The sequence below is a fragment of the Leptomonas pyrrhocoris genome (assembly GCF_001293395.1).
Source record: "Leptomonas pyrrhocoris isolate H10 chromosome Unknown, whole genome shotgun sequence".
In the NCBI taxonomy this organism is placed as follows: domain Eukaryota; phylum Euglenozoa; class Kinetoplastea; order Trypanosomatida; family Trypanosomatidae; genus Leptomonas; species Leptomonas pyrrhocoris.
Window position 1 is genome coordinate 181,976 of NW_015438371.1, and position 18,337 is coordinate 200,312.

Genomic DNA, 18,337 nt, shown 5'->3' on the forward strand with positions numbered 1-18,337 from the left:
TCCGTGCTCCGTACACGAGGAGCGAACGCCGCAGCAGCAGCAGCAGCGGCCTTTTCTCTTTCCCTCCGTCTGCCCCACCGCAGAAATATCAGAACCAACTCGCTGATGTGACGCAAAAAGGAGGCCTTTGCACGAGGAGCGCATTCTGCCCGCATCCAATGAAAAACGAAGTGTGCATGCGTGCGTGTGTGTGTGTGTGTGTGTGTGTGTGTGTAATGAAGCAGAACAAGAAAAGAGATCGTGTTGTCTACCCTCTCAAGGCCAGCATGGAGGTGGCGACGTGCTGCACCACGCGCAGAAGTTCTTGCTCCTTCTTCCCTTGCAGTGCATGGCCGTTGTCCACCACCCACCACGGCCGTACCGCGGACGCAGCAGCAGCAGTCCCACACGGCGATCGATGCCGCACACGGTGCATCTGCAAAGGCGACAGGAGACGATCGTAGAAGAGCACCTCAAAGAAGAACCAGTAACGAAACTCGTAGTAGAAGGGCGCGAGCGCCGCTGCCACGCACGACGCACTGGGCGGGGGTGACCAGGAAGAGGAGGTCGCTCCGTGAGCCGCAGCTGCAGCAGCAGGCGCGGTCTGACTCGGCTCGCGTGCGAGCGCCTGCAGTCCTCGTTCGGCCAGCACCTGCGCCACGTAGGCCTTCCCGGTGAGACCGTTATCGGCGGCAACGTCCGTTGCGGGAGTCAACGGCGCGGAGACCGTCGGATGATCCGCACCGTCTCCGCGAGGCACAAACACCGACCTGTCCATCTTTCCCTCCTCCCCAGCAGCGGAGACGGACGCCCACGATAAGGCCCTCGCGTCTGACGGAGACGATGGGTGCGAGAGCCACTGCTCAAACTCCACCTCCCAAAAGCGCTGGAAGGCACGCGTGGGAACGCCCTCGGGAGTCCAGTACGCGTCGGTGTCGCACGTGGGTGATTCCTCCCCCCTCTCCCCACTCGTCGCACCTGTCATTCCACTCGGTACGTGTGGGCGAGGTGGATTGAATACCGTCGGCGCCAGAAGGCGCTCCACACCCTCGACCGCCACAGCAGCAGCGGCATCACCGTCGTCGCCATCGTTTTGCATATCCCGCCGCATTTCTTGCAGAAGGTCATTTCGCAAGGCAATGCGTTGCGCCTCGCACGACCGCGCCGCCCACATCTGCGTAATGCGCGGGCGATAGAGCTGTCGCACCACGCGGGTCACCGCCAGCGCGGCGTTGGCGCGGAGTCGCTCCTCAGCCTCTCCTTTCGTTTCCTCGACGCCATCGCCATGAGGGCTCCTCTTCTTCCCTGTTCCATCAGCTTCGTCCTCACGAAGCAATTGGATCGCGTGCTGTATCACGTGGCGACGCGGAGAGCGGAAGAAGCGCCGAAGACACGCCGTCTCCGGCTCGCACCGCACCACGACGACGTCGTCCACGCACGCGCTCACGGCGGCACCGCAGAGAAGCGTAAACCCCTCCCACACCACATAGACGGTGATCGCGTTGCGCACGGCGGCACCGGGTCCCCCAGGCGGACAGCTTACGCCGATGGGATCGGCTGAAGAGCTCCCGGGTGTTGTGGGGGCGACAGCGTTAGCCCGCCGTTCCCCGTCCTCCGCTTCGTGAGCGCAGAGGGATGCGTCATCCGGCAGATCTTCCGCTTCCTCGTTGCCCGCCGCCTCCGCCCTACGCCCTGTTGGGCACGGTTCTATAAGGCCGGTGGGGGAGCGCAGGTAAGGGGCCAGGTCAGGGAGCTGTGCGAGCTTCTGTGCGCACCACGCGTCTCGTGTGTGTGCTGCCCACGCATCGCTCGTACCTTCCGATGGTGCCCCACATTCAACCAGGGAACTCTGCCGCAGCGTCTGCATCCAGTGCGTGATTGTGGCGTAGTCGAGGCAGCGGTAGTCGTCGTAGGTGCCGAGTCTGGTGCAGACGTCATCAAGAAAAAATTGATCGGTGCTGATGGGGTGCAGCGGTGAGGAAAGGTGCTGCGCAAGCTGATGCGCAACGGTGGACTTGCCCGACGCGCTGCACCCCAGCACCCCAACCATTCGCACATCAACGGCGATGGTGGGCGTCGCTGCTGGTGTCGGTGCGGTGCTTGTCATGGCGTACACCGCGCCAGACACCCAGCTCTTCTTCTTTTAGGGCCGCACAGCACCACGGGGCAACGGGTGTCCCCCGCTTGCCTGCACACGTACAAGTGGTGAGCGGCGCACACGCCCCACACGTTTACGCAGCGGCCGTGTTTGCACCCAGAAGGTGCTTTCTTTTCTTTTTTTTGGTGTTTTGTAAATGCCGGGTGGCGAGAAGGATGAAGAAAACGTACGAGGAGGAAGAGGAGTAAAGACAATCGTTTTTACCTGAACGAACCCGCGAGAGGGGAGAAGGGGAGAAGAGCTCGAAGAAGGGAAAGAGAACAGAGAGAGAGGAGCTCGGCACTGCGGTCTGCGTCACGTGCAACTCACCCTTCCTTCGCCGCGCTCGATGGTCCCCATCCCCGGACGGTAGAACCATGTCGTCCATCTGCCCATGTTATCCCTCGGCAGACGTCTCCCACGCGGTGCAGTTCCGTTGCCATGACAGCCTCTGCTGGCTCACTCTCTCTCACCACATTCCCTTGACGCTTTCCAGTTTCACTTAATCGGTATTTTGCATTGTTGGAGGTTTTGTCGAAGGCTTGAGCCATCCCAGCTTCTTTTCGAAGCTCTCATATTTCCATTTCGAGTCTGTCAGAGGTAAAGTAGAAAATTGTATTTCATTTCTTTGTTTTCGTTTGTTTATCGAGGTGAGGGAGAAGCACGGGACATCACCGCCAACAGTGCGACGCCTCGGGGAGGGGAGAAGGGAGGAATGCGAAGACGCGAACGTCTTCTAAAAGAGAAAACAAAATGAGAGAAGATTCATCTATGGAAGGAACTAATCAACAACCTTGTCGTGCGCACGAACCGCAGAGACACACGGAAAGTGTGACGCCGTGACGTGCAGGACAAGGTGTTGGCGAGGTTTGCGGACCACCTTTAGTGGCGCTCACCGCGCAGGCGCATCGCCAGCTGCACGTCCTTCGGCTGGATCGTCACGCGCTTCGCGTGGATGCAGGCGAGGTTCGTGTCCGCCAGCACCGACACAATGTACGACTCCGTCGCCTCCTGGATCGCCATGATCGCGCTGCTCTGGAAGCGCAGGCCCTCCTTCTGCGCGCTCGACACCTCGCGCACCAGGCGCTGGAACGGCGCACGCTGGATCAGCAGGTCCGTGCTCTTCTGGAAGCGGCGGATCTCGCGGATCGCGCACGTGCCCGGGCGCCAGCGGCGCTGCGCCTTCTTCACGCCCGACGCGGCGCGCGGCGCCTTCTTGCTCTTCTTCGACGTGATGCTGCGCTTCGCGCGGGCGGTCTCCTTGGTGCGGGACATGGTGAGGGTGAGGGGGAGGGGGGTTGGAAAGCGGTTGGGAGGGGTAAAGCTGTGGTGAGCGATGAGCTGTGAGCGTGTAAGCACGGCCAGGAGTGAGAAGCAGCAGAAAACAGTCGCAGTCGACGACGCGTGTTGATAGAGAAGAAAGATGAAAAGAAGGGAGAGAACACAAGTGAAGAAAGACAGCAGTTGTCTGAAAACGGCCTTTGCGCATGAAAAAGGAAGAAATGGCGTCCCAGTACAGCAAGCTCGGCGAGCATTGTAATTCCACGGCACCTTCTTCCCCGCTCTACTGGCATCGGACACCCCTTTTATTTCTTCTTTCTTTTTTCAGCCACAGAAATCAGAAACGGCAGGCGGCGACGAATCGAAGCCGCCGAACCGCGCCGACAGCGGCCACTCAACAGCGTCAGCAATTTGCTTGAGTACTTTTCCCTGTTGTTGCTTGTCTTAGCCTCATCGGTGTGGGTACGCTACGCAGGTGTCACCGATGTAAAACAAATGTATATATATAAAAGAAAAAGGACATGACAGGCCCAAAGTCATCAACTTGACTCGGCCACAGCGTTCTTTCTTTTGAGGCTTCTGCTGATTAAAGCACCTCAGCCTTCGACCGCCAATCAACACACACATCAATAATAAATAAAGTATTAAGGACGATAGCGAGACAACGTACGGACGATAAAGCTTGCTGTCCCCGTTGCTTTCCTTTCGTTGCGAACCTTCTTCCATGAACAAAAAAAAATTGCAGCTACCAGGGTGCTGTCGCCTCGTCCTACGTGACCATTCGATAGAGCCGTTTTTCTTTAGTTTTATGGGTTAGCCCCCTTTTCTTTCATCTGCGCGCATGTTTCTGCTCTAGTGTGAGACGGCACGCCCCAGCAGCTGCCAGCCCTCGTACGGGGTCCACCTACACTTGGAGTGCAGCTCCGTCCCCACCACCGTCCATGCACACGACAAGTCAAAGCTGCGGTGTGGCGCGCTCGGCTCGCCGAGGTGGAAGATGCGGTTTGGATTTGTATGCAGAACCCGTACGATGTCCTCCATCCGCAGCGTGCGCCCCCGCTGCGCCGCCTCCACGAGGGCCGTCGGCCGTGGTGCGGTGGGGTGCGGCCAGCGCCCAGCCACGACCGTCAACAGAAGCGGGACGACGACTTCGATGGCCGGCATCCCACTCGGCGGCTGCCCCGCGGTGTTCTTCTCATCCAGCGTGTGCGGGGCGTGGTCGGTGCCAACGCAGTCCACCGTGCCGTCGAGCAGGCCAGCCCATAATGCCTCGTGATGCTGCGGCAGCCGCACCGGCGGGTTCACCTTCACCCGGGCCCCGCAACAAGAGTAATCCTCGGTTGTCAAGAAGAGGTGATGTGGCGTAACCTCACATGTGAGCGGCAGCGTAGGGTCGGCGAGGCGGGTTTCGCGCACCGCGTCGAGGCTCTGCGCCGTCGAGACGTGCGCGAGGTGCAGCGGGGTGCGGTGCTGCCGGGCGAAGGCGATGGCCTCCTGCACCGACGCCGCCTCCGACTCCGCCGGTCGACGGAGGGAGTGGGAGGCCGGTCCGTCGTAGGGGTGCTGCGCCGCCGCTGCGTCGTTTATCTGCGACTGCTCGCAGTGCGCCACCAGGACAATCTGGAGACGACCGCACAGCTCAAACGCCTTTTCGGTGACGGCGACGCTAGACTTCATGTTGCCGGTGGAGTTGTCTAGGTAGAGCTTTAACCCGCAACAGTGCTGCTTGAGGTCGGCGTGAGTTGGGTTTGTCCACAGCTCCTCCAACTCCTTCAGGTGTTCCTCGGCGGTCGCGCCAAAGAAGAAGAAGAGGCGGCAGTCGGCGTGCGCGGTGGCCGTCGCACGAGCCACCTTGTCGGCCAGAGCGGCGATGCTCTGTGTTGGCGGGGCGGTGTTCGGCATGTCGCACGCCGCCGAGATGCCGCCGTAGTATGCCGCCGTGCTCTCGCTCGCAATGTCGCCCTTGTGCTCGAGTCCTGGCTCACGAAAGTGGACGTGGCAGTCAATTAGCGGAGGCAGATGCGCCATCGTGCCGTCTTGCGCGTAAGAAGGAGCGGCAGACATGGTTTATTCGGTTCGTGAAGAACGCGCCGGTAGTCTCAGGGCCTACCCTTGAAAAGAGAAAAGGAAGGGGTTTTTATTATTATTATTTTGGTAGCCGTTAAACGCAAACCGCTTGTCTCTTTAAAATAGGCGATACAGAGGAATTACCTGCGTGTGGAGCGTGCTAAAATAGGAGAGAAAGAAGAACGAGTGAAAGAGAATTACGAAAAACAGAAGATTCTGGAAGAGCCTGTTGATTCAAACCGCTAGACGGGAGCAAGCAACCAGAGATCCGCTCTGTATGTGCGTGCGTATGCCTCTTTTCCTTTTCCTTTTCGGAAGGCCAACGAGCAAGCCCTCCTGACCCTGACAAACTGCAAAGTGCGCCAATACATTTGCCAGAGACAATGGTTGAATAGATGGAGTCCACATGCCGTCTTCTCCGCGCCTTCAAGTACGCAAGAGAAAAGAATGCTTTAGAAGTGCTACGCAGATCTTTCCTTTATCCTTCTTGGTGCCGCGCACATTCACTTGCATGCAGCTTTCTCGGCTACGCCACGATTAGTTTACTTTCCTTACTGATGCTTGGTGTTTTGCAGTTAGTGAAGATTAGACCTTACACGCCCACGTCACAGCATTTCGGCTGCTTTAGAAGATGAATAGATAATAATAATAACAAAGGAAAGGAAAAGGAAAGGGAAAGGAAAAGAACAAGGGGAGGGAACTGCGCACGAGCGTCGTCTGTGAATACACAGGTTTTACTGTTTATATATATATATCACGCACACAAACCGACTGATAGCACTGGAGAACACCAAATGCGAAGTGATGGGAAGAGAAGAAAGAAAAAAAAATAGCAAACGTACTTCGTACTCCAGACGCTCCACCACCACCACCACCAATCCCACGCGCACGCGTCTGACCTCCACTTGTATGTGTGAGGGTGTGTATATCACGACCCTTGCCGTCGGCACGACGACGTCACGTCTCGCACCGATCTGCGCCGAGAACCCACAGCAGCGCCTGTCTTTTCCCTTTCCTTTTGTTACTTCTCCGTATCGAGATGCAGCGAGACACCGCGTTATCTGAATTGATGTGTCGTTAGGGTAGTGTGTGTGAGAGAGAGATACATAAGACAATAAGCAAGTAAATCTTTGTTTTATAGTTCAACACGAACAAGACTATGCGGTGCGGCTTACCACTGCACATCGCTGAAAGAGCCATTGCCTGGCTGGAACACCTCCTCTAACTCCTCCTCCGTCACCAGCTGGGACGCCACACGGCGGTCGACCGGGTTCTGCACGTGCGACAGCTTCAAAAAGATGATCTCGCCCTGGTGCAGCTCCAACTCCACAACTCCACCCACATCGGCGGTCAGGAAGCGCACTGCCTCGATGGCGGACTGCGTGTGCTTCTCCGCCAGCTGCCCAATCGCGATGTTCGACGAGACGTGCCGCGAGTAGGAGCGGAAGAGGTCCGCCGCGGCGCGGTCAAACGACACGTCATAGAGGAACTGCAAACCGACAGAGAGGAGGCACATGCCCGGGGCTTCGAACATCGCCCCCTCGCGGGTGCGGGTGACGCCGCAGCCGTTGCGGCCGGCGATGTCATTCGCCATCTGCAGCGCCAGCAGCGGTGTCACGTCCACACCGTTGATGTTCACGCAGCGGGCACCGCGGAAGGTCAGCGAGAGAAACTCCGGCGTCGAGCTGCACTCCCGGATCGGCTTCACCAGCGTGGACGGAGGCAGGCTGCGCATGTCCTTGCAGTAATACGTGTTTCCGCACACAGAGCTGTGTACCTGGCCACTGTTCTTCACCGTCGCCTTGATGCCGTGCTTGCGCAGGAAGCTGATCTGATCGGCCGCCGTCTCGGAGTCTTCCATGAGCCGTGCGTCGCGCCACGCGTTGTACACGCCCATCTCGGGGCAGTTGATCTGCACGTACTTCTCAAAGCCTGCCTCCTTCTTGTTCTGCTTCGACGTCTGTGCGACGACGGTCATGCGCTTATCGCGCATCACGAGCAGCAGGCAGCGGCCAAAGATGTACCAGCTCAGCTTCGACAGGTGCCAGTTGTGGTTCTCATCGGCGGACTGGCACATGATGAGGTCGAAGGCGGCGTCCGCAATTTCAGAGCGCAGGTCGACCACCTCCACCGGCACGTTCAGGTTCTTAAAGGCTTCCTCGAAGTGGTCGATGTCCGACCCGCCCAGGTAGGCGTGGAAGCACGTGATGTTCAGCCCTTCCTGGCTCAGCCGCAGGGCCAGCACCTTGCTATCGTTGTTGTTGGTGATCATCAGGCCCACCTTGTGCCGCCGCAGCATCGCACAATTGTTGTTCTCGATCTTGTGGTAGATCTTGGGGACGTAGTGGCGGAACGGCTCGATCTCGATGGCAGACGGAGCCAGGTCCATGCACTCGCAGAAGAGCTTCACGATATTCGGCTCCGTCAGCAGCGGGATGTTGTAGTCGACAGCGAGACGGCGCACCCAGTAGTCCGGTGAGGCCGTCGCGCGGGTGCAGCGGCGCAGCACGAAGTCCCTCTTCTTGTCGCGGATCTGAATTACCAGGTCGAACTTCTCCTTCTTGGCCACCTCCTCCTCGTACTGCGACAGCTCGCCCTCCTTCAGGTCTTGCATCTCGAAGCGCTGCTTCAGCACTTCGCACTCGATGCCGTACTCACTCAGCACCGCCGCCGTCTGCGTGGCGCAGTAGATCTTCAACTTCTTCGCGACAAGGTGCTGCAGGTAGGGGCAGAGCGCCTCCGTTTGGCTGTCGACGTCGCTGCTGAAGAAGACGCCCTTTTCGGGGATCTTGAAGTTCTGGCACAGCATCGCCTTGAGGAACACCTCGTGCATGTCGCGGCCAAAGACGCCAATCTCTCCGGTGGAGGCCATCTCCACCCCGAGAATGGGGTCGGCCCCGGCGAGGCGGTTGAAGCTGAACATGGACGCCTTGCAGCCGATGTGCGTCATCTTCGCCCGCTTGATCGGGACGAGGTTTTGGTCCTTGCGGGAGAGAAAGGCGGACACCATCATCGCCGGGAAAGAGATGCCGAGCGTCTTGGAGACGAAGGGGACCGAGCGGGAGCTGCGCACGTTCGCCTCAATCACACGCAGCTGCCCCTCCGCCGTCAGAAGGAACTGCACGTTCATCGGCCCCACCACATCGAGCTTCTCCGCAATGCAGGTGACCGAGTCGTAAATGCGCTTCATCGTATCCTTGTCCGTGTTCTGCGGCGGCAGCAGCATCGTCGCGTCGCCGGAGTGCACGCCGGCGTTTTCGACGTGCTCGCAGATGGCGTAGCACAGCACCCGGCCGTGGTGCGCCACGATGTCGACGTCGTACTCCATCGCGCCCTCGTAGTACTTGCTCACGACGACTGGGTGGTCGCCCGAGACGAGCGAGGCCTCTTTCAGGTACCGCGTCACGTCCTCCTTGTTCGAGATGACCGCCATGGCCGACCCGCTCAGCACGTAGCTCGGCCGCACCAGCGCCGGGTAGCCGACGGAGTCGCAGAAGAGGTGCACCTGCTCGACGGACGTGGCAGAGGTCCACTCCGGCTGTGGCACGCCGAGGTCGTCGCACATCTGCGAGAACTTGTTGCGGTCCTCTGCCATGTCGATGTTCGACGGGTCCGTGCCGAGGATCGGCAGCCCAGCCTTCTTGAGGTTCAGCGCCATGTTCTGCACCACCTGACCGCCAAGCGAGATCACCACCCCCCGCACGCGCTCCTTCGTCAGGATGTCCATCACCGTCTCCTCGGACACCTCGTCGAAGTACAGGCGGTCGCACTCGTCGTAATCCGTCGAGACCGTCTCGGGGTTGTAGTTGATGAGGATGACTTTGTTGCCCAGCCGGCGCAGCTCACGCGCCACGAGGACGCCGCCGTAGTCGAACTCCACGCTGTTGCCGATGCGGTAGACACCGCAGCCCAGCACGGCGTACATGCGCTCCGTGAAGGGCACATCATCGCGCTGGGCGTTGTAGGTGGTGTAGAGATAGCAGCACTGCGCGGCCGGGTACTCGCCGGCGACGGTGTCGATCTGCTTGATCAGCGGCATCACGCCCAGCTCGAGGCGGCGAGCGCGGACTTCGCCCGGGGTGGAGCCGACGTACTCCGCCAGCTGACGATCGCTGAAGCCGTGCGCTTTGAGGTTCAGCAGATAGTCGCGCGGCATCTCCGTCATCTTGCTCCGGTACAGCTCCGCCGCCGCACGGGGCAGGCGCACCAGCTTCTCCAGCTTATACAAGAAGAAGCGGGTGATCTTGGTGATGGCGTAGAGCTCCTCGACGCTGTGGCCCTCCTGCAGGGCGCGGCAGAGGGCGAAGATGCGGTAGGGCGTGGGGTGGCGGATGTGCTCCATGTAGTCGAAGTCGGCGCCGCGGAAGCGCTCCGGCACGGAGAAGCCGGTGTAGCTCGGGTCGATCATGCGGACCGCCTTCTGCAGCGCCTCTTCGAAGGTGCGGCCAATCGACATCACCTCCCCGACGCTCTTCATCATCGAGCCGATTTCCTCGCTGACCATGTTGAACTTGTTGAGGTCCCAGCGAGGCATCTTCACGACGATGTAGTCAAGACTGGGCTCGAAGCACGCCATGGTGGTCTTCGTCACGCCGTTGGTGATTTCAAAGAGACCCTTGCCGAGGGCGATCTTCGTCGCCACGTGCGCGAGCGGGTAGCCGGTCGCCTTCGACGCCAGCGCGGAGGAGCGGGAGAGGCGGGCGTTCACCTCAATCACAACGTAGCGATGGCTAAAGGGGTCTAGGCCGTACTGGATGTTGCACTCCCCCACAATGCCAAGGTGCCGGATAATTTTAATGGAGGCGCTGCGCAGCAGGTGGTACTCGTCGTTGCTCAGCGTCTGCGACGGCGCTACGACGATCGACTCGCCGGTGTGAATACCCATCGGGTCGAAATTCTCCATGTTGCACACGGTGATGCAATTGTCGTAGATGTCCCTCACCACCTCGTACTCGACCTCCTTCCAGCCCGCCACGCTCTCCTCCAGCAGCACCTGCGGAGAGGCAGCGAGGGCGACCTCGACCTTGTGCCGCAGCTGCTCTTGGTTCTCCACGATGCCGCTGCCCTGCCCACCGAGGCAGTAGGCCGCACGCACCATCATCGGGAAGCCGATCTCGTGACTCGTCGCAACCGCTTCCGCCACCGAGGTCACCGCCGCTGATTTCGCCACCTGCTCGTTGATCTGCAGCAGTGTGTCGCGGAAGAGTTCGCGATCCTCGGTGACGGCGATGACGGAGACCGGCGTGCCGAGGACTTGCACGTTGTACTTCCGCAGGATGCCGAGCTCATCCAGCTTCAGCCCGCAGTTCAGCGCCGTCTGACCACCCCAGCCGAGCATAATCCCATCCGGCCGCTCCTTCTCTATCACGCGCTCTACCGCCTCGACGGTAAGGGGCACGAAGTAGATGTGGTCGGCCATCTCGTCGTCCGTCTGCACCGTGGCGATGTTCGGGTTGATGAGCACCGTCTCCACCCCCTCCTCGCGGAGAGACTTGAGGCATTGCGAGCCGCTGTAGTCGAACTCGCCGGCTTGCGCAATGACGATGCCGCCTGCGCCGAGCACAAGCACCTTGCGCGGCTTGAACTTGGCGAGCACCTGCACCTTCGACTCCTTCACGCGCTTCACGTACTCGCCGAAAAGGTACTCCGTGTCCTGCGGGCCGCAGCGGCCCTCGGGGTGGAACTGCACACTGCAGAACGGCTTCGTCTTGTGCCACAAGCCCTCGTTGCTGTGGTCGTTGGGGTTCGTGAAGTACTCTGTCCACTCCTCCGCCGGCAGGCTCTTGAAGTCGACGGCGAAGCCGTGGTTCTGCGTGGTGATGACGACGTGGTTGTCCAGGTTGCACTTGCACGGCTGGTTCTGTCCGCGGTGGCCGTACTTCATCTTGTAGGTGGTGCCGCCGGCGGCAAGGCAGAGCATTTGGTTGCCCATGCAAATGCCGAAGATCGGCTTGTCCTGCTGCAGCGCCCAGCGCACGCTGCGGATGGTGCTCGTGCACATCTGTGGGTTTCCCGGGCCGTTCGTGATGAAGAGGCCGTCGTACAGCTCCGTCGTGATGTCCCAATCGTGTGGGACGACGATCAGCGTGACGTCGTACTTCAGCAAGCAGCGCAGCGTGTTCAGCTTCACACCCATGTCGATCACAAGAATACGCAGCGTGCCGTGTCCGTAGGTGACGCGGCTCTTGGTGCTCACCTCGGCCACGAGGTTGCGCGTGTTCGGGTCCGCAAAGGGGACGTCGTGGCCGCCCACGAGCACCTTACCCAGTGCCGTGCCCATGTCCCGCAGCTTCAACACGATGCTGCGCGTGTCGACCATCATCATGCCAGGGATCTTGTTCTCCCGTAGCCACTGGCCCAGCGTCTCGTACATCTCCCAGTGGTCCGGCTGATCGCAGTACTCCTGCACCACCACGGCGCTGACGTGGATTTTGCCGTTGGTGCTCTCGAAGTACTTTGTCACGCCGAAGCAGTCCTCTTCGATGGGCGGCACGCCGTAGTTACCGACCATCGGCGTGGTCAGCACGAGAATCTGTCCCTGGTAGGAAGGGTCGGTCAGACTCTCCGGGTAGCCAACCATGCCAGTCGCGAAGACCACCTCACCCGCGATGCTTTCCTCGTAACCGAAGGAGTATCCTTTGAAGCACTCGCCGCCGTGCAGGACGAGCTCTGCCTTCACGTAGTGCTCCATTTTTTCTCCGTCTTCCTCAATAGTATGTGCAGGTGTTTAATCGATGAAAGGGAGGTAAGTGGCGGTATGCGGCGAGATGGAGGAGGACTCACTGTTATGTGTCGAGAAACCTAATTTGTCGACTGGTAGGCCTTTTCTTCTTCCTTTTTCTTTTTCCGCGGCTATTCTTCAGTACGTCGAGGTTCTTTTGTGGCTCGTTGGTGTGCGTGTGTGTCTCGTCGTTCGTCCATGCAGTATATGCACGAGCCTTGCTGAGGTCAAAAGAGCAGACACCACGGCAACGGAGCAGCAACGGTGATGAAGGCAAAGGAAGCAATATCAATAAAAACCAAGATATATACGTAACACGGGGGAGGTCAGCGGGTTTCTTAACGAGGTCAACTGTGTTAAAGAAAAGCAACGCTTGGTCTGTATTCTTTTTTTTATTGTTAGTAAAAATGAAGAAATAAAGAAAAAGAGTGGTTTAAATGGGTTAGATGATATATAATACTTTATTTATACATGCTGTGGGTTGATTCTTTCTCTCTCTCTTTTCCCTTTTTCCCCCTCCGTTAACGCGGCGAGATCCACCAGTATACAAGATGAAAAGAAGAACAACACAAAGAAAAACTGGGGCAGGAAGACCACCCTTTATTCTGTTTATTCGTTAGAGATATAAATAGATATCGCTGTGGCTCGTTGCGCGCGCGCCTCACTTGAGCTTTAAAAATACAAATCTCGTCTCTTTCTTGTTTCCTGGTGTTTTCTTTATTTCTCAAAAAAAAATGTCTGTTCGACACTGCTCTATGAAGTTTTTTGTTTGTTTGTTTGGTTTCGAGTGGTCAACGTGATTTGCACAAGACGCCTTGGAAGACAAAGCTGGAAAACAACAGTAAGAGAGAGAAGGAGAAACTGCGATCACCACAAACGCACCCTCGAGTTCGCGGCGGCGTCCGTACTCCAACAGAAGGAGTGCGGTGGCAGCGGCGGCAACGGAGCAGTCAGCGGTCCTTTTCTTTGCGCGGTGGCAGCCAGTTCGAATCGGAAAAATCGGAAAGCAGCAGCAGAACAAAAAAAGTGAGTAAAACAAATAAAGCCAACGTCAATTGGTAAAATATTTCTTTAATAAACTCTCGAGAGGGAGAGCAACGCGGAGAAGATGGAGAAGAACAGAAGTGGCTCAAGGTGATGAAGGGAATCCGAAGAATACACATGTATGAGGATTGGGCAAGCGTCGCACAACGGGTTACTCCGCGCCACGTGAGCATTGACGCCTATCGAAAAGAGGTGCAGCGACGTGAACGTCTGCAAAAGAAAAAAAAACAGTAATAATATCACATAGCCGTTCCCTTCGCACCTCCACCGCATGGGCAGGAGGAACGACCTCAATGTATTCTCTTTTATTGAGAACCTTCGTCGGAGCATCCAGTTCTTTCGATGCGCATCACGGCAGTCATGGAGTAGACGGCAAACGACCTCTGCGAAGTATTCTTTTTAGCTGTTGATATTGCTGTTGCGACTGTGCCGCCTGGCGATTGGGCCCGACACAAAGACGGCCTTTATTCTTTCCGACAATACATCACAAAAGAATAAGAGCAATAACTATCACAGAACAACAGTTGTATAGAGAGAGAGAAGAAGAAGAAACAAAGGGTATCTATGGAGGTGGGGTGTGGTGTGCAGCGCCTCTTCACTGTGAAGAAGGAGCCGCGCAAACACGAGGGGCAGGAGCTTCGATCCATTCCTTTAGTGGCGCTCACCGCGCAGGCGCATCGCCAGCTGCACGTCCTTCGGCTGGATCGTCACGCGCTTCGCGTGGATGCAGGCGAGGTTCGTGTCCGCCAGCACCGACACAATGTACGACTCCGTCGCCTCCTGGATCGCCATGATCGCGCTGCTCTGGAAGCGCAGGCCCTCCTTCTGCGCGCTCGACACCTCGCGCACCAGGCGCTGGAACGGCGCACGCTGGATCAGCAGGTCCGTGCTCTTCTGGAAGCGGCGGATCTCGCGGATCGCGCACGTGCCCGGGCGCCAGCGGCGCTGCGCCTTCTTCACGCCCGACGCGGCGCGCGGCGCCTTCTTGCTCTTCTTCGACGTGATGCTGCGCTTCGCGCGGGCGGTCTCCTTGGTGCGGGACATGGTGAGGGTGAGGGGGAGGGGGGTTGGAAAGCGGTTGGGAGGGGTAAAGCTGTGGTGAGCGATGAGCTGTGAGCGTGTAAGAACGGCCAGGTGTGGGAGGTGTCGTTGGAGGGAAAAGTAGGTTTTGAAAAAGCAGATAAGACGTGTTTGGTGGGGCGAGTAGCGAGCAGGAGCTACGTACAACAGAGACAGGAAAGAGCCTCTCCTTAACGATATTGGTAAAACAGCGAGTAACGACGAGGTGTCAACGAAATACGTGCCTGCAGCCTCCCCGCAGTAGATACATATATTTATATGATGCCTCTGCTTCTCGTTTGAATCCCGTGAAGTTTGCAGCTCCTTCTTCACTTGTCACTGACGCGCTCCGGGGGGCGCGCGTACTCACCTAACGGCATGCATTGCGCTAATATAATCTGTTTCGTTCTGCGTGGCGCTACTCCGTTTCCAGGGCATACGTCGCGCCGCCTGCGACGTACAACAAACCAGATTCGTGGTGGTACAAACCAACCGTGGCTGCGCGACTCCCCACGTTGCTGGACTCTCCCACGGCCCGCGCAGAGGTGTGTGCGCGTGTTCTTCCTCGCCCTCTCGCATGCACAGATGATGAAGTGTCAAAAACAAACGCATCCACCTCCGCTTCCTCTTCCTCCTCCGCTGTTGTCTTCCCACTGCTGCTGCTGCGGCGGCGGCGGCTGTCATCGGCATCATCGTCATGGTCATCGTCGTCCTCGCTTCGTACGTGTCGCTGCTCCAATGAAATAAACGACGCTGCCGCGACGTGCAGGCGATTGCGGCCGTAGCGCCACGACGAGGCGTCGAGCAGCGTGCGGCTCGCACACGCCGCATCCACGCAGCCCAGCACGGCACCGACCTCCTCCAGCGCCTCTGACACTTCATCGGCATCCCGCTGCGCCGACATCGTAGAGTCCGTGGGCGGCAACAGATGCCGAAAGAGCGCGGCAGTGGACGTGTGGACGTCCTCCACGACGGCGACCGGGTCTGGTGCTCGGGTACGATCCGATGTAGGCGCGGAGGAGGAAAGCTTCACCCACGATACACACGGCAAGCCTTGTGTGAGGCCACCCGACGTGGCAGCCGGCGGCACCTCGCATCGCGTGCGTTTCCACACGAGAGCGTCCTCCACCTCGCCGTGTGGGGCCGCGTGTATGGGTGAGGATGAAAAGGCGGACGGCTCCGCCGACGCGCGGCGGTCATCGTCGTCCGTTGCTTGAAGCAGCCGCGGCGGGCACCCACAGCGCTTCAGTTCACCGTATGGACGGATGCTCCACTGGGCGGCCGGCCACAGTGTGGTGTGATTCTTTAAGCGTCCCTCGTCCTCCACGGACACATCTCTCTCTGCCGCCCTGAGGCTCATCCCTGCTGCTGTAGACCTGACTGGACTCTGCAGCGGAGACGGCATGAGGTTGCCCTTGTCATAGGCGTATGGTGCGACCTGTGCGGTCTGCAGGTTGGTGGTGCGGTCCCGTAGCAAATAATAAAGATGTGCAGCCGACGTGGCAAAGTCAGGAAGAGAAGTGCAGGCCGTTGCCGCGCCACCGCGACCGTTGCCTCCTTCCGCCGTTGTTGGGGAGGCGGTCATGGTGGCAGCGAGCCGCCCGAGGTCAGCGCACCAACGGAATACCAGTTCATTCGGTGTGTGCATAGCGCTCGTTTGGTTCTCACAAGTGGAGCGAAGCGTTCCGTCGCTCTTGGCCGACGGTCGCACAGCACCGCGCTGATTCGCCGCATTGCCATTCTGTGCAGTTGTCACGGACGTTGGGTCCTCGCAGCTGTGAAGGACCTCCGGCAGAGCACACGAAAGGACCAGCACGGTGCACGTGGCCACCTCGGCTAGTACAGAAGCACCAGCGCCCATCAGCTGCGCCACTTCTCTGCTGCCGTTGGTTGAACTGTAGGTTCTCTCCCCTTCTGCCAACGTCGCTGACGAGCTCCCCACTGCGCTCCGTGCAGCAATGGGTGGTGCGTGCGGCGCCACCACCACAAAAAAGCTCTCGTCCATCGCCGCTGCTGCCTTTGCACGCGTCATGAGCTGCGAGAGCTGCGGTGACAGCGACGACGGTGGCGGTGCACCCGCCACAGGCCGCTTCGATTCGTCTCGGAACAGCACGGCATCGCCACCTCTCCGCTGCGTGGCCCCTGTGCGCCGTGAAGAGGCTGACGGGCCTGCAAAAGTGTGTCGTGCCTGCTGCATTCGTCGGTGGTGCTGCTTGAGTTGTTCCTGAACGGCGCGAAATGTACATGTCCGGTACGTGTCCTTCTCCTCCGCAGGGGACGGTGCTAATACCACATGCGGGAACGTGCCGCTGCCGGAGGCAGAGACGGCAACGCTTTCCGCCTCCGAGGCGACGTCCCCGTCACGGGGACGCTGTGCAGTTAGAAAGCCCTCGAGGTTGTCTGTGTTGCTCCTCAAACTATTCCCTGCTCCGGTAGACATCAGCGGATGTAGCAGCTGTGCCGTGTGCACGGCCACCGACCGCACCAACACCGCCGCCAATGGCGGAAAAAGAAAGCTGTGCGTGGAAGAAGAAGTGCCGTCATCGTCGCCGCCTAGCAGAAAGCTCCTGTGTGTGTCACGCGCCGTCGTGGAGGAGCCGGGTGTTTGCGCTTCGTCGTAAAGCAGCAGCAGATCGTCAGCAGCGTAGTCGTCAAGGTGAAGGAGGACACGGGCGAGCAGGTCTGCCGGAGCAGCGTCCTCGTAGCGGTGCGCACGAAGGAGCATTCGCGCATTCGCCATACCACCATCATCACCATTGTCGCCGCTGTGGTGGTGGGCTGCGGAGGCGGCCGCGGTCTTCGTGTGCTTCACGTACTTCGCCTTAGCTAAACTTTTGCTGCTTTCATGGTCCTCCATCCGCCACGGCGGTGTGTCAATGGAGTGCAGCGCCGAATCTTGCAGCCAGAAAAAGTAGGCGCCGTCCATCAGCATCGCCTCCGCCAGGGCAGCCACGGCCTCCCAAAGCAATGCGTTCGGAAGCGTAAAAAACGCAGTGGAGCAGTCGGAGAAATCCTTGCTATCCGCGATGACTGGACAGTACGGATGGCTTCGTGTGATGCCCGCCGTGACGGGCGCGGCAGGCGCTGCCGTGAGCATCAGTCGTGGGCGGCCACCACCTCGCTGGGGCGTGGGTGGTGAAGGAAAGGAGGGGGACGGGGGGAGACGTTCACGTTGGGAGGGATAGGGCGAACGAGATGGCGAGGACGCCGCAGACAGCGCAGCATCCCCCGCCGCCCCGGCCGCGCTGACGAGACTCCCGCCCGAGGGAAAGGCCAGCGTGGCATTGAGGGGAGAGGGAGGCGACTCCGTCACGGACAAAATCCATGATTCTGTTCCGCCGTACGAGGGGAGGAAAAGGGTCGAAGAGTGCTGGAGCGTGCTGGGCACCGGCGATGACGACGGGGTAGGGGCTGTGGCCCTTGCCGCTCGTGGAGAGGCCGGCGAACGTGGAAGGGCGAGCTGTGCTCCATTGCTGTCGCTTGAAGCAGGAGAAGGCACGCTGTCGACGGCGACCGGGGCAGCGCTGTGAAGCGCATCAGCGAGACCGCTGAAAAAAGGAGCCAAGACGTGTAGCAGCACGCGCACCAGCAGAGCGGCGTTGTCATCGTCGACGAGCGTATCGTGTTTCTTCTGAGCACGAGGCATGCTGGCGGCATGAGGGAGAAACAAGAAATAAATTAAAAGCAGAATCGTTAGTCAGGACTGCGGCGTTGTTGGCGATTCTCCGAACGGATCGCAATGAAGTTCAAGACGGCGTCTTGCCACGCTCCTCTGTGGCGATAAAGAGAAAGAAGCGGAAAGATGCTTCGGTGTGTCGGTGCGTCTATCTAGAAGAGCGCTGTTTCCTTTGCTGTGTGGTGCGCCTGATATGCGCAACGGTCATTAAGCGCTACTGTCGCTTACATACATATATATATATGTGTGTGTGTGTGTGTAATAGCAGTAATGTAGCTGTTATGGAGGAGGAACAGCGTCATAGCCCAAACAAAGAAGGTGGAGAGAAAGGGAGAAAACAATCAAGACGACAGAGAATCAGCAAGAGAGACGT

At 58.9% G+C, this 18,337-nt stretch overlaps 6 protein-coding genes across 7 annotated transcripts; all 6 read right to left on the minus strand.

The window, feature by feature from the left end:
* Positions 1-247: 247 nt before the first annotated feature.
* On the minus strand, positions 248-2,253 carry ABB37_06654 (hypothetical protein; the record flags this gene model as incomplete). Its single annotated transcript, XM_015804997.1, has 1 exon — positions 248-2,253. Exon 1 carries the CDS (start codon positions 2,084-2,086, stop codon positions 248-250), a length of 1,839 nt encoding a protein of 612 aa, XP_015656290.1. The 5' UTR covers positions 2,087-2,253.
* A 396-nt stretch (positions 2,254-2,649) lies between these two features.
* On the minus strand, positions 2,650-3,458 carry ABB37_06655 (putative histone H3). Its single transcript, XM_015804998.1, has one exon. The coding sequence runs from the start codon at positions 3,389-3,391 to the stop codon at positions 2,999-3,001; it is 393 nt and encodes a 130-aa protein (XP_015656291.1). The 5' UTR covers positions 3,392-3,458; the 3' UTR covers positions 2,650-2,998.
* A 791-nt stretch (positions 3,459-4,249) lies between these two features.
* ABB37_06656 (putative Dihydroorotase) lies at positions 4,250-5,625 on the minus strand (the record flags this gene model as incomplete). Of its 2 annotated transcripts, none has more annotated exons than XM_015805000.1 (1): positions 4,250-5,625. In XM_015805000.1, the coding sequence occupies exon 1, from the start codon at positions 5,459-5,461 to the stop codon at positions 4,250-4,252; it is 1,212 nt and encodes a 403-aa protein (XP_015656293.1). In that variant the 5' UTR covers positions 5,462-5,625. The 2 variants fall into 2 exon arrangements, with proteins under 2 accessions (XP_015656293.1, XP_015656292.1); XM_015804999.1 differs by having other exon boundaries at positions 4,250-5,609.
* Positions 5,626-6,635: 1,010 nt separating this feature from the next.
* Positions 6,636-13,255, minus strand: ABB37_06657 (putative carbamoyl-phosphate synthase; the record flags this gene model as incomplete). The annotated part of the gene is made up of 1 exon (XM_015805001.1): positions 6,636-13,255. Exon 1 carries the CDS (start codon positions 12,153-12,155, stop codon positions 6,636-6,638), a length of 5,520 nt encoding a protein of 1,839 aa, XP_015656294.1. The 5' UTR covers positions 12,156-13,255.
* A 625-nt stretch (positions 13,256-13,880) lies between these two features.
* ABB37_06658 (putative histone H3) lies at positions 13,881-14,340 on the minus strand (the record flags this gene model as incomplete). Its single annotated transcript, XM_015805002.1, has 1 exon — positions 13,881-14,340. Exon 1 carries the CDS (start codon positions 14,271-14,273, stop codon positions 13,881-13,883), a length of 393 nt encoding a protein of 130 aa, XP_015656295.1. The 5' UTR covers positions 14,274-14,340.
* A 366-nt stretch (positions 14,341-14,706) lies between these two features.
* ABB37_06659 (hypothetical protein) lies at positions 14,707-18,241 on the minus strand (the record flags this gene model as incomplete). The annotated part of the gene is made up of 1 exon (XM_015805003.1): positions 14,707-18,241. Exon 1 carries the CDS (start codon positions 17,383-17,385, stop codon positions 14,707-14,709), a length of 2,679 nt encoding a protein of 892 aa, XP_015656296.1. The 5' UTR covers positions 17,386-18,241.
* Positions 18,242-18,337: the final 96 nt, after the last annotated feature.